At 52.6% G+C, this 13,952-nt stretch overlaps 1 protein-coding gene across 1 annotated transcript in view; it reads right to left on the bottom strand.

Annotated features, from left to right (window-relative positions):
* Myom3 (myomesin 3) overlaps window positions 1–13,952 on the bottom strand; it is a 55,447-nt gene that overhangs the window by 32,833 nt on the left and 8,662 nt on the right. The window contains exons 6-14 of the mRNA XM_021200779.1: window positions 11,472–11,567; window positions 10,618–10,706; window positions 8,556–8,600; window positions 7,961–8,101; window positions 6,698–6,859; window positions 5,916–6,057; window positions 4,160–4,359; window positions 2,605–2,658; window positions 2,102–2,229 (exon numbers count right to left, since the gene is read on the bottom strand). Coding sequence (XP_021056438.1) covers window positions 2,102–2,229; window positions 2,605–2,658; window positions 4,160–4,359; window positions 5,916–6,057; window positions 6,698–6,859; window positions 7,961–8,101; window positions 8,556–8,600; window positions 10,618–10,706; window positions 11,472–11,567 — 1,057 coding nt within the window. The remainder of the gene's footprint in view (window positions 1–2,101; window positions 2,230–2,604; window positions 2,659–4,159; window positions 4,360–5,915; window positions 6,058–6,697; window positions 6,860–7,960; window positions 8,102–8,555; window positions 8,601–10,617; window positions 10,707–11,471; window positions 11,568–13,952) is intronic.

Below are 13,952 nucleotides of genomic sequence, written 5' to 3'. Positions count from 1 at the left end.
CCCCCCCCCCCATTTTTTTAGACAGGGTCTCATATAGTCCAGGCTGGCCTAAAACTCAGCTGAGGCTGGCCTTGAACTCTTGATCCTCGTGCCTCTCCCTTCTAAGTGCTGAGATTACAGGCGTGCACCACCATGCCTCACTCTGGCCTTTTCTTCACTAGCTGTCGGAGAGACCTTTTATATCCATCCATAGGCTGCTCTCTTCTCAGAACCCTTCCAAGCTCCCATGTCCCTCCGACCTGTTACCTAACACCTCCCTGTGACTTGCTTCCCCTCTGGCCATAATTTCCTTTCCTTTATCCTCCACATTAGTCTTGGTTTTTCCTGTTGCCCTCCAGCGGCCCAGGTCCTATCTCTGGGCCTTTGTACTTTGCTGGAGCCTGTACCAGGAATGTTCTAGAATGTTCTTGGCTCCTTACTTCCTATAAGGTCTTACTAAGAACTGGGAAGGCCTCCAGTCATACCTAAGACTTCAGAAGCCTCCTGCTTTACGTCTTATTCCTTGGCACCCCACCAGGCAATAGACTCGGCTTTATTTATTTATTTATTTATTTATTTATTAGTCTCAGATTGTTTCTCAGCTCTCCCTCGCTCCCCCCCCCCACCTCCACCATATCCCCGGGGCTAGGCTCGATCTCTGCTCATGGGAGAATGAGTGACTAAGGCAATGAATTCTCAGGAAAGTCCTGCAGGGTGGATGGTAATTTCCACACCAGGAAGGGAGCGTAGGTGTTGAGATTTTTTTTGCTAACATGTCTGAACTCACCTATCAAGCAAGATTTGGACAGGGCAAGTAAACTTGGCTGTGAGCGGTACTAGCTCAGCTTACTTTCTGCATCAGTGGCCCAGAAGGCAACTGCTCCCAAGCCTCTGGGAAGATGGAGGGTCAACAGCCATAGTGCGGCGGACCCTCTGACCCTGCCTCCCTGGCTCTTCCCCAAGGCCCACATGGCTGTCATGGCTAAGAACACATACACACACACACACACACACACACACACACACACAATCACCACAGGCTTCAGTGGACGCTGCCATGCACCTCCTGGGCGCTGGCCTCTGCTCTCTGCACATTCAGGTGACACATGCATCTGACCTATAAGGTATATATTGTTATTAGGTATACTGTACCGGAGGAGAAACTGAGGCACAGAAGGGTGAACACAAACTATTTGCTCAAGGTCATCCTGTTACTGACTAGCAGAGGCAGGCTTTGAGCCCAGGCAGCCTGCCCCCCCCCCCAAGGTCAGATCTTACTCCAACAGCCCAGGAAACAAAGCTCCACAGATTTTCAATTATCTCCAGTCCTCTTAGGCAGGAGAGTTAGGGCTGTTTACACGTCAGGTGACGAGAGGCCCTCTCTGGACTGTCAGAGACCGTGGTTCCTCCCTAGACATTTTGAATTTATGGATTCAGTTAAGTCTTTATGGCTTACGTCTACTGATCCTGCCTTCAGGGAGGGGAGTGAGCTGCAGTTACCAGTCCTGTACCATACACACAGCCTTGGCTATGGGTGGTCCTCTCCCCTCACCCCCTCTGTCCTGGGCAGACTTCCAAGTCTAGGATGGAGGAGGCCCAGTCACTGCAGAGGTTAGGAAATAGGCTCAGACTCCTACTGAACCCCATCAATGCTGTCCTTTGATTGGCCTTGTCAGCCTCTGCCTCCTTCAGTCTCTCCTGCTCTGTCTCTGTCCCTAGTGAGTATTGCTTCCTAGAGCTAGACATGCCCTGCACCCCTGCCTGAGAAACACAAGCCTCACTTCCCACCCAACATGGCTTTGAGGGCTGTCCCCTAAATGTGACTCTATGCCATTGACCTGGAGGTAGGGAGGTGCCAGGGAAACCAGTGGATTCCATTATTGTTACAACTGTCTGGCTCTAGGGCACATTATTTTTGAGTATCTAAACTTTCACCATAAAAAGGCCATGGAGTCCATCCTCCTGCCTCAGAGTAAGGCTTTGCTCAGGCCCTTCCAGGCAGTAAACTTCCATCTCTGAAGACCCCTAGGCTGTTCCTGGGGCTCTCCACATTCTACTTCTCCTCCACAGAGCCTATTCTGGGGGGTGTGCGTGTGTGTGTGTTCCTCATTCCCATCTGTACCTTTTCCAGAGTGTAAGTCAGCGGGGCTCTGCCCCAGGGGCGTGGTTCCTCCCAGCTCAGAACCGCATAGGCTTCTCTGATCTCGCTGGCATGGACATTGGTTGGGGCTGAGGGAATGGTCACAGCATCTGGAATGAAGCATCAATCAAGGGAGAGGTGAGTGGGCCCTCAAAGGCCCTCAAAGACCCCTAATTTCAGCTTTGCATTCCACAGATGGTGCTAGGAACTTGGGATGATGGGGAAGGGAGAGAGATTGTCCTAACTTATCCAGCAAACCTACACAGTTACAGAACCAGACTCCAGTCCCAGAGACCTTGCCCAGGGCTCTTCCATGTTTAGCCATTTTATTCCACAGAAAAGCACAGCCAGGCAGTCTACAAGTCATGCCCCATGCTTGTTTTCCTCTAGTTAGACCCTCCTACACCTTGAACATGAATAGCTCCCTGTTCTGCAAGTTCCAGAGCTGTGCAGGAGCTGGCTCCAGGGTATGGCTTCACACATACCTTCGAAATCGTTCTTGCTGATGGTGATCTTGCTGCCCAGGTCATAGGGAATCTCTAGAAGGCAGGATGGAGCATAGGGGATGGGGTCAGGAGTCAGCAAGTCACCTCAGGTTCTGTATCCTGCCTGGTCTTGCTTGGCCTGGCAGCCCCAGTCATTCAGTGTTAGGTATGGGCCTTTTGGGTCTAGCTTTCTTGGAGTCCAAAGTGGGCTCTGTTGCTTGTAGCAGATGGAGACAGACACAGGGGCTATGTGCTTAGACTTCATGGAGTTGGGGCAAACCTAAGCAGGGTGGCCTCCAAGGGCTGGGAGAGCTGTGTCTCCAACACCCCCAGACACGGGACTTTTGAGGGCACCTCAAGTAGCAGCTCTGGGGCTGGAGAGATGGCTCAGTGGTTAAGAGCACTGGTTGCTCTTCCAAAGGTCCTGAGTTCAACTCCCAGCAACCACATGGTGGCTCACACCATCTTTTTTGTTTTGTTTTGTTTTGTTTTTCCTTTTCTTTTTTTTTAAAGATTTATTTATTTATTATATGTAAGAACACTGTAGCCGTCTTCTGACACTCCAGAAGAGGGAGTCAGATCTTGTTAAGGATGGTTGTGAGCCATCATGTGGTTGCTGGGATTTGAACTCTGCACTTTGGAAGAGCAGTCGGGTGCTCTTACCTGCTGAGCCATCTTACCAGCCCTTGTTTTGTTTTTCGAGACAGGGTTTCTCTGTGTAGCCCTGGCTGTCCTGGAACTCACTCTGTAGGGCCTTGAACTCAGAAATTTGCCTGCCTCTGCCTCCCAAGTGCTGGGATTAAAGGCATGTGCCTCCATGCCCAGTGGCTCATGCTGTCTTTAATGGGATCTGATGCCCTCTTCTGGTGTGTGTCTGATGATAGCTATAGTGTACTCATAAATAAATAAACCTTAAAAAAAAAGTAACAGCTCTGATTGGAGTTTGGACAGGTGTCTGCTAGGAATGGGTCTGGTGTCTTCCAGCCATCTAAGCTGTTTCTCCCCTCTCTGAGGAGGGGTTCCTAAAGACAGGACTGTGCCTCTTCCATCAGATTAAGGATATTAAGCCTTAACTCTGAGTTCTCATCACACCAGGGCTAGGCACTGTCTTCTCTGCCTGAGACAAGGGCTTTCTGGAGGTTGACTCGGGAGTCCCTTGATGGTTAGTGTCAGACTGTCACCTTGATTTATAATCACCATGGCAACAAACCTCTGGGTGTCTGTGAGGGAGTCAAAGGAAATGGAAAGACCCCTCCCAAGCATGTGCCGCACCATTCTCTGGGCTGGGGCCCTGGACTTAGTAAAAAGACGAAACTGAGATGGCCAGTGGTGGTCATGCCTCTCTGTGGGCGGGTGCCTGGGCTCACAGCTCTTCTGCTGTGATGGACTGTACCCTCAAACTGGAGCCCAGACAAGTACTTCCGTTCTTAGGTTTTTCTATTAGGTGCTTTGCCACAGCAGTTACAAGGGGGAAACCAGGCCACCTCTTCCTGACTGAGGCAGTCCCTTCTGAGTGCCCTGCCTGAGTCCCTACAATGTCCCCTCAGGATCTCACCCGTCTTCTTCTGGACTTCACCGTAGTCACCCGTGACAACTGCTTCTGAGGCCTTGGAAGGGAGACTGGTGCCGGCCTTGCTGATGGCACGCACTCGGAACCGATAGCTCTGCCCTTCAATAAGGCCTTGGATCGGGCACCGGCAGGTTCCCCCGGGGGCCTTAAGGCAGGACACCCACTCCTCCGAATCACCCTGGCACCTGTGGAAATAGATCTTGGCTTTCAGCTCTTCTCAGTCTGTTTCCTGTGCACACCTGCAGCTGCCTTGTGACCCTGGGAGTTTTATTCTCCCACTTAGAAGCCTTACTCCAGCCCAGGCCTCAAGGCCCGTCACCGTCTCCTGCCACCACACTGACTGGAAGAGCTTGCTATGTCCCTGATGCCATGACGGGACCTTCACCCCTACTCTCCATTTTTTTCTCCCCTGTCCTTACCAACCACTCCACAATGGGGCGTTGTAGAAAGAATATCTTCTGTATTGTATGGATGTATCACCTGTCAATTAAAAAGCCTATGGCTTATGGCTTAGGGAGGAAGGATTCTGGGATAGAGCCAGGAAAGATCCAGCGGGAAGATATAAGGAGACAGATGAATGGTACCTGAGCACAAGTAACCAGACTTGTGGCGGAATGTAGGCTAGAGTAAATGGGTTATCTTACGTTACGGTTCTAGTCGGAGAAAAACCCAGCTATATGGCCAAGGTATTTGTGACTATATTTTGAATCTGAGTCTTTTTTTCTAGGAGCATGGGGCTGGGAGGAGGATGCGGGTCCTAACTTCTACAGGGCATGCAAGCTCAGAGAGCTCAGACACTGAGCGGAGGCCCAGGAACACACACAGAGGTCACTGGGCCCTCTACTCTTAGGCCTGCCTGGTTTTCTTGCTAGCTTCAGCTTCAGTGTTTATAGCACGTGAAGGCAGTAGTGAATTCTGTCTCTCTGCCCACCCTTCCACACTCTTTGAGCGTCCGTCTCTGGCGTCTGACCTAGCCACCAAATGTATAGGTGTCCAGGCTTCAAAGTACTTAACACTTTGTCCCAGAATTCTAGGCTTCAACGTGAAAGAGATTTGAGAATCTGGACACCTTTGCACTGTCCCCAACCTGTTCCTTACAGATGGGCCCTTGTCCTGTCCTGAGAAACAGGGATGAATGTGGGGGGCTGGTTCTGATGCTTTGATTGGGAATCTGTGTTACTGATGCTGAAGGTCCCCACCCCCAACTGGTTTTTGATCTATCAATAAAGATGCCAGGGGCCAATGGTTAGGCGGAAAGAAAAAGGCGTGCTAGCTACAGGAGGCTTAGAAGTGCCCAGCCATTGAGCTAAAAGCTTATTAAAAATAAAGTAATGTGTGTATGTATTTCATCCACAGATCCAAGATAGCTCCGGGATGGGTGCGTACCTGCAACTCGCTGGGAGCTCAAAGTGGTGTAGACAAAACTACGAGCTACAGATGAGAGCCCTGACAGGAAGCTTGCTTTTTCTTTCTTTCTTTCTTTTTTCTTTTTTTTTTTTTTTGGTTTTTTGAGACAGGGTTTCTCTGTACAGCCCTGGCTGTCCTGGAACTCACTTTGTAGACCAGGCTGGCCTCGAACTCAGAAATCCGCCTGCCTCTGCCTCCCAAGTGCTGGGATTAAAGGCGTGCGCCACCACGCCCGGCGGAAGCGTGCTTTTTCTACCCCTTGTGCCCCACCCTCCCATAAGCTGTTAGTCAGTACCCTGCCCAAGGGGCCCTGTCACATCAGAATGCCACTCACATCTCGATGGAATAGCCAGTGATGGTGCTGCTGCGGGTGTCGCTGGGCGGGACCCACGTCAGGGTCAGGCAGTCTCTATGCACATTCAGACACCGGACATTTAGTGGGGAGCCTGGGGCTCCTGGCTTCTCAGCTGCAGCATCTGAACCCAGGAAAAGAAGGGGCTCATCCTCAGCCCGAGGCCATTTGTCTGTCCCCCCAATTTGTCTGATCTCCTCTTCCCTTGAGTCCCCCGGGGTCTCTGTTCTGACCTGGAGGGCCAGTGCTATGGGACTAACCTGGCCCCCACCAGACAGCAGCATCCGGGATGGGCAACAGTATCTTTATCGGGTGCTTGTTTTACACCAAGCACCTGAACAATTGACATAATTAATCTGTGAGTTCCAGAGTGAACTCCATCTTGGGGGTGGGAAGCTGAGTCTCACAAAGGTACAGCCATATGTTCAAGGTTACCCAGCTCACAGAGTGACCATGCTGGCGGCCGAATATAGACAGGGTCAAGACATCAAGAGTAAGGAGGGCCTTCCAACACCGTACAGAGTCCTCCCTCCTGGTCCCTGCCACTCCTGGTCCCCACCACATCTCCTCTTGAAGGCTGCGGAGACTTGGCTCCATCCTTTGGATCCACAGGATGCTACTGTAGGGACCCTTAGAGACCAAACCGGCATCCTCATAGTAGAGGAGTGCCATGGATTGAGGGGGGGGGGCAACTGAACCCGGTCCGTGGCAGAGGAACCCAAGTTCCGAGAGTACAGGAGCCTTGGATGGAGTGGTCACTTTACCTCTTATAAAGACATAGGTGCTCTGCTCCTGCGGCCCAAAGGGGGAGGAAACTCGGATTGTGTAGAACCCCTCGTCCTCTTTGTAGGCACAGGATACCTTCACGGAGGCCTGACGGTCTGCGTAGAGTATCTGCCTGCGTGTTGAAGACCTCAGTAGCCTGCCTGTGGATGGGAAGAGGGTCCAGTGTGAACTCACGGGCGATCCTGGCCTCAGCCAGGAGCTCATAGATGCTTGTGGCTTTGGAGACCCCAGAAGGTGCACGGGAGGCCTGTGTGGCTGAAGGCTGAGGCTCACTCAGGTCAAGGGTGGAGGTGGGTATTGAGGACTATCAGGGATCTGACCAAGTGGGCTCTAATCTCTCCTCTGAGAGATCTGAAGGACAGCATCAGGGCTCAGTGAGGGTGGGGCCGAAGGAGAGAGCAATGGTTTAGGAAGGCAGTTAGGAGGCGAGGGACTAGGAGGGCTGTGGCAAAGCGAAGGAGCCTGGGTGAGTACAGAAACTCAGCAAGGAGGCTCAGCGGATGAAGTAATGACTTTTTTTTTGGAGATAAAGTCTCAAGTAGCCTATGTGTCCCTCTGACTCCTGCGTGCTAGGATGACAGACACACGCTTTCACGTCCCACTTACGTGGTCCTGGGGATAGAACCCAGCTTCCTGTATGATAGATAGGCAAGCACTCTATCCACGTAGGAAGTGGGCCTTACTGAGAGATGAGAGCCCTGTAAATGGTCAGGGTCTCACACGGTGAGGACGGCAGAGGGGGCAGAGGTCAGCGGAGAGACTCAGGTCCCCGAGCAGGACCTCGAGTGGCGCTCTGGGAGCGGCTTTGCCCTGAACTGCCTTGGAGAAGAGCTCTTGCTCCTCCTCCCTCCCTGTCAGCACTCTGTTCTGAGTGATAGACAGGTTTGAGAAAACACATCCGTCTTGTTATTGCAGCTGTCCCTCAGGCTCCCCCACTCTGCCCTGCCCAGCAGGTGCCACCTTCCTGGGCTCAAGGCAAGGGCACGGGGAGGGCGGCCTCGGGGAGGGCGGCTGCGTTCCTTGCCTTTAGGCTTCAGGCCTGGTCACAGACAGGCTCTGAGGGCCAGCTGCCCTCTGCTCTCACAGAGTAGCCTGATCTAGCCCTTTCCCCGGGGCACCCAGGAGCTCTTTATTCTGAACATGTGCTGGGTGGGGGGCGTGACTGACCTCTGGGGTGGGGCTGTGTGTTGTCCCTGGATTGGGAATCATCAGGGCTCTGCCTCAGAAGGCCATGGGCTTACCATCTCTGAACCACTGGATTCTCTGCTCAGCTTCTAACACATCGTCTGAGAACAAACAGGTCAGGGAGAAGGGCTCTTTCTCTTGGGCAAAGATTGGCTTCAACACCGATGTAAACTCCGCGCTGGGGCCGAACATAGATCCTAGGTTGGGACAGAAACATGAGATCAAGGTCTTTGGAGACAGCAGACTGTCTTGGGTCTAAATGGGAGTAAGGACTCTTCTGGACTGTCCCCATTCACAGTTTGTTATTTGCTTCCTTTTGAGACAGGGTTTCTCTCTGTAGCCCTGGCTGTCCTGGAACTCTCTATAGACCAGGCTGGCCTCGAACTCACAGAGATCTAGCTACCTCTGCCTCCTGAGTGCTGGGATTAAAGGTGTGCACCACCATGGCTGTTGATTTATAGTTCTTATAGGTACAGCAGTAGGGGAAAACGCCCTGGGGTGGGATGGGGAAACCAGTAGTCAACATGTCAGTTGGGGATCAGCATCTGTGACTGCTTTCCACCAAAGGATAGGCTTTGAGAGCGATGGTAACTCGTCTGAGAAGGACGGTGGGGATCCCACATACCCCGCTCCCACCCCCAGCCCACTTACGTTTAAAGATCTCCGAGTCAAAGCCAGCATCTTTCCCCAGGTAAGCTGCCAAAGAAGACAAATGTAGCTGGAGACATCTCAGACCCCACAATCCTCCTACATTTGGGGACATGATTGTGGGTGTGGGTTTGAGTTCTGACTTGTCAGTGGCCCCTGAAGCAGCTCTGGGGAAACCCTTTTATGTTGCTGTCCCTCAGTTTCTTCCTCAGCAAAATAGGAGCTGTGATTGCTCCTCAATGGTGTAGGTTGTGAACAAATTGGGTTTCATGCATAAAGCCCCTAGTCAGTGCCCTGCACACAGTAGGTGCTTCATAAATGCCGATTCTCCTCTTCTGTCTGAACTTGCTGATGGGATCATACACTGCCCTCAAAGGGGACAATCCTGGCCAGAGACTCTGGAGGTCTCATCACTGATAGGGTCGGCTGGACGTTCAGAGTGAAGTGGACCTGACCCCCAGAGCCAGCTACAAGCAGAGTTAACCCCAGCTTAACTCTGCCAATTCTCACAGATGGAGAAACTGAGGCCGAGTCACCCAGGCTAGCCCCAGTAGTCTGTGATGTTCTTCTGGCCCCCAGCATGAGGTCTGGAAGGGGTACAGGTAGGTTCCAGGGGATACACAGAGCTGATGGGGGACTCAGTGTTAGAACCTAGAGTCCTGTCTCTCAGCACGGGAACACGCAGAGAGACCCCCATGTCACCTTGGAGACAGAAGAGGGCAGCAGTAGTGTCTGTGAGCCCATGCCTTTAGCAGAGATCTTTGAATTGCTGGCCTTGATGGCGGGAGGGAAGGGCAGAGGTATGGAAGGAGGGAGGGAGGCTAGATAGGGGGACACAGTGTATGACCTTGGGTTTCACTCTGGGCACAGCCTATGGGGCAGCTCAAATGTCTACACGGAGAACCTGGCTGGGTGATGGGGACAGCTGCCTTCCAGGAGCTATCTCAGGAATGCACAGACTGTAGAGGACTGCAAAGGACAGTCTAACAAGATTGTGACAGGCAAGGAGGGCAGGGCCGGACAGCTGCCCTGGTTGGGCAGGGGGAGGGAGAGAGAGACAGAGACAGAGATTTAGAGAGTCAGAGACAAAGAGACAGAGAGAGACAGAGAGAAATAGAGAGAGAGAGATAGAGAATACACTACATAGGGCTTCTCACTCCAAAGCCCTGAAAGCCAGGTATGGCATTCACAGAGGGACAAAAGACAGCATCCTCTCCCAAGAGCGGCGGCAGTGTGTCAAGCTTATCTGCATCATTTCACTGCCTATGGGCAGTCATGAGCATCAGAGGAGGGCTCAGGGCTCCACAGTAGAGTAGGGTGTGGTTTCCAGGCCCCCCACAGTAGCTAAGGCAGAGTCAGGATGGGAACCCAGGTCTGGTGGAAGTCTAACCTGCTGTACATTGTGACATTTGAATGTTCAGGGAGCAACCTCTAGGAGGGTAGGAAAATACACAGGAGGAAGCCAAGAGAGGCAGCGGGAAGTGGGTGAGGAAAGCGCATGCATCCTTTATTTTGGCTCCAGGCTCGCTCTCTTGGAGGCCCTCATGGGGGCAGCTCCAACAAGCTATGGAGACGGGCTGTCAACATCACTGGAAACAGTCGGCTAGGTTCTTCCTGGCAGTCTGTCAGGGGGCAGTGAGGCCTGAAACCCAGTCTGTTCTGTTCTCCTCTTATAGGGCAGACCCCCTTCCTGATCCATTTACATATGACACAAAAAGTTTAGTGACTGACCCATGCCTGTTATGACCCTGCGGACAGAGCTAAGTTCAAGGCTAGCATAGGACAGAGGCAGACTGTATATACTGAATGCATAATGAGTGCTGAGGGCTGGGGGGGATCCCCACTTCTCCTCCTGGTGGCTCTCTACACACTCTCCAGGGACAGGGCTTCCTTCGTATGCCATCAACTCACCTAGTTGGCCTTGCTAGTCTGAGAGAGGAGGCTCTCTCAGTCCAAAGGCCTCCAGGTGCCCAGTCTCACTCAGCTCATGTGCCATCTTAGGTTCATGGCTGTCTGCTGGTCATGGGCTTGTGGGGCCTGGCCTGTTGGGGACAGAGGGACTTACTGCGGATGAGGACTTTGGCAAAGGAAGAGGCCTGGCCGTAGGCGTTCTTCACCAGCACAGTGTAGGTGGCTGAGTCCTCCACCGTGCACCTGAAAAGGAGGGAGGGGAAACCCCATAGGATGCTAGGCTCCTCGAGGAACACCCCCCGCCCCGGGTGGGAAGGAACCTATGGCACATTAGGGAAGACCCAGGGCTGTGTGTCTTTGAGCTGGTCACTGGATTTCTATGAAACACTAGGGATATGACATTGGCCTACACCAGTTCAAGGGAAAGGGCTTTGAAAACAACACTGCCTTGTTATTACAGACTGCAGAAGATCAGAGAGGTGGAGCGAGTCTCCCTAGAGTCACATAGCAGCTGAAATTCAACCCAGCTGTCTGCGCCCCTTTCCAGGCACTGCCTCTTGCCCTATTGACATCTCCACGTCAAAAACCACGAACGGGGTTTCTCTCCTCATTCACACCGGGCAGCAGCTGTGCTGAGGCCTAGTGCCAGTCCATGCCAAGAGTCAGGCATAATGCCCAGATCTTCTGTTTCAGGCCTGGGTCTCATCACCAGCCAGAACAGCCCTGTGTATGCCCCAAAGAAGCTTGACGGTTCCCATCCGGGGTACCCCGATGGAGTAGGTGAGAGGAGGCGCCTCTCCAGCTCCATCAGCAAGCCAAGGAGAGCCCCCTGGTGTCCTCTGTTCCCTGGCACCTCAGGCAAGAGCTCTCTTGCTGGATCCCCAAGCTTCCCCCTGGTCCCTTAGGCCTTCTGAGGATGGCTAAACCCGGGTACCAGAGCCCAGGGTTAGCCTCAGTGGTGTTGGTACCCACGTCATGGGGGATGGCCATGTTCTGTCTGTGTTTTACCTCCTGATCTCCAGGGTCAGCAGCCCATAGTTGTTGGTGATTCGGTACTTGCCGGCTGGAAAGAGGCGGGGATCGATCCGGATGTCGTTCTTGTACCTGTGGAGACACAGTAGCTGTGGTGAGTTGGGGGACGGATGGACGTAGACTAGGATTCCAGCCTCAGCAGTGTGTTGCTCTTTATTTAGCTACACCCCCTGGTAGAACTTCCACTGCCAGCCTCAGTTGTCCTCACATGGAAAATGGGAGCACACAGGGCTGGCCCCGTACACGGGGTTGCCTCCGCAGGGCTGCTATGTCCCTGAGGTGGGGAAACACCTCCTTGGTCCTGATCACCGTAGCTGCTCAGAGGTTCACTCCAGTCTCGGGTAGCTGACAGAGGTACTCCCAGGGCCCACCAGGGACAAGACCCTGGACTTGGACTCCTCTTTGAGGGGCTGGTACCAACGAAAGCTCCAAACCTCTCTCTATAACTCCCCAGGGTGATGCTTATAATCGCTGCTTTTTTTTTTTTTTTTTTTTTAATTGAAGTTTTGAGATTGGGTCTCAGGTAGCCTAGGCTAGCCTTGATTTAGAAATGTAGCCAAGGATGACCATAAACTGCTAATACTCCTGCCTCCGTCTCTCAAGTGCTAGGGTCACAAGTGTGCAGTTACCAAGCCTAGTTGCTGCTTCTTCTTTCTCACCTCTTTCCTCCTTCCCCTGTCCTCCTCCATCCCCCTCCCCCTCCCTCTTCCCTAGCTCCTTCCTCCATCTTCTTTGGAGACAGGGTGTCAGTATGTAGCTCACATGAGCCTTGGATTTGAGATCCTCGGGACTCAGCCTTCTGAATGCTGGGGTTGCAGGCATGCACCTCCACATCTGGCTTTCTGTCCCTAATTTTATCTCTCAATTAAGTCACCCCAGGGAACTTAAAGGTTTTTCCCCCTGGAGCTGGGGTGCAGGCTGGGCGTGGGACATTTGCCTAGCACACATGAGACCCGGGGTTGTCTCAACAGCACCGAAGGCTCTTTATTACGGGCAGAGTTGGAACACAAGCCTTGTGGGGCCCCGCCATATCAGGTCCCTCCAACCCAGTGGTTCTCAACCTGTAGGTGGAGACCCCTTTGAGAATCAAATGACCCTTTCACAGGGGTTCCCTAAGACCATCACAGATGGTCTTACTTACGTTACATTTCATGACAGAAACAAAGTTACAGTTATGAAGTAGCAATGACAATGGTTTTATAGGTGGGGGTCACCACAACATGAGGTAAAGGGTCACAGCGTTAGGGAGGTGGGGGAACCACTGTTTTAAAGAAACAGGCTATACCGTGGAGCCTCCCAACAGACTGCCTGTCTCCTTGCCCTGTCTCTGGGAGGCGTGGTCATAGGACAATGGTCAACAGCAAGTGGGGACAGGAGCCACATGACCGCTGCTGACCCACTTTGCATCAGTCTGACCTGATGCTGTGTCACTGTGTCCTGTGGCTGGAAGACGGCTCAGATGCTGTGGGCAGAGCTGCCAGGGGCCAGTGCTCTGTCCAGACTCATCCTATGTCCTAGTAAACTTAGGACTTCTGGGTATAGAACCTGTACACTGGTGTTGGGTGGATGGGTGCATGTGTGCGTGCGTGCATGTGTGCGTGCGTGCATGTGTGCGTGTGTGTGTGTGTGTGTGTGTGTGTGTGTGTGTGTGTCAGGGGTGAATTCAGAAATACCTCTTTGGGCTCAAGCACAGCCGGTTGAGGTTGAAGAGGAAGGTGTCCTTCTTGCAGATAGAGGGCGCTCCAGCCTTAGAATCAGCCTTTCTTGGACCTGGGCTGTCTCTCTGGGTGCCCTATTTATCCCATGGCCACGGAACAGAGGCACATCCACTCTGTCCCCATTTAGGAAAGGGGCCCAGCTAAGTCTTCTGTGGGGAGGGCAGTGCCTAATCTGGGCACATATCTCTCCAGGCTCTGAGGGCCAGGCCCCTAGCCCACACCTGTCAGAAACATTCCAGACACCTCAGGCTGTCCGGGCCCTGCCGTCCTCTCAAGACGCAGCAGCTGCCAGGCCCTGAGCCTCATCCTGCCTGCCCCTCCAGCCAGAGAGGCCTCAGGAAAGTGACTTACTATTTGCCTAAATTTTCCATTGTTCTTTGAGATAGCGTCTCACTGGGCAGCCCAGATCAGTCTCAGACTTGTAACCTTCCTGCCTCAGCCTCCGAAAGCCAGGGATCACAGGCCTATGTCTCTATGCTTACTCTCCTGGGATATTTTGATATTCTATTCTTTCTTTCTCTCTGTCTGTCTGCCAGCCTGTCTGTCTATCTACTTATTTTTGTTTTTTGAGACAAGGTCTCTATGTAGTCTTGTCCTAGAACGACTATCTTACCTCTTTCTTTCTTTCTTTCTTTCTTTCTTTCTTTCTTTCTTTCTTTCTTCCTTCCTTCCTTCCTTCCTTCCTTTCCTTCCTTCCTTCCTTCCTTTTTATTTTCCATTCCAAATGTTGCCCCCTCTT

Source organism: Mus pahari, chromosome 6 (genome assembly GCF_900095145.1).
Source record: "Mus pahari chromosome 6, PAHARI_EIJ_v1.1, whole genome shotgun sequence".
NCBI classification, from domain to species: Eukaryota; Metazoa; Chordata; class Mammalia; order Rodentia; family Muridae; genus Mus; species Mus pahari.
This window is presented reverse-complemented; position numbering and strand designations above follow the sequence as displayed.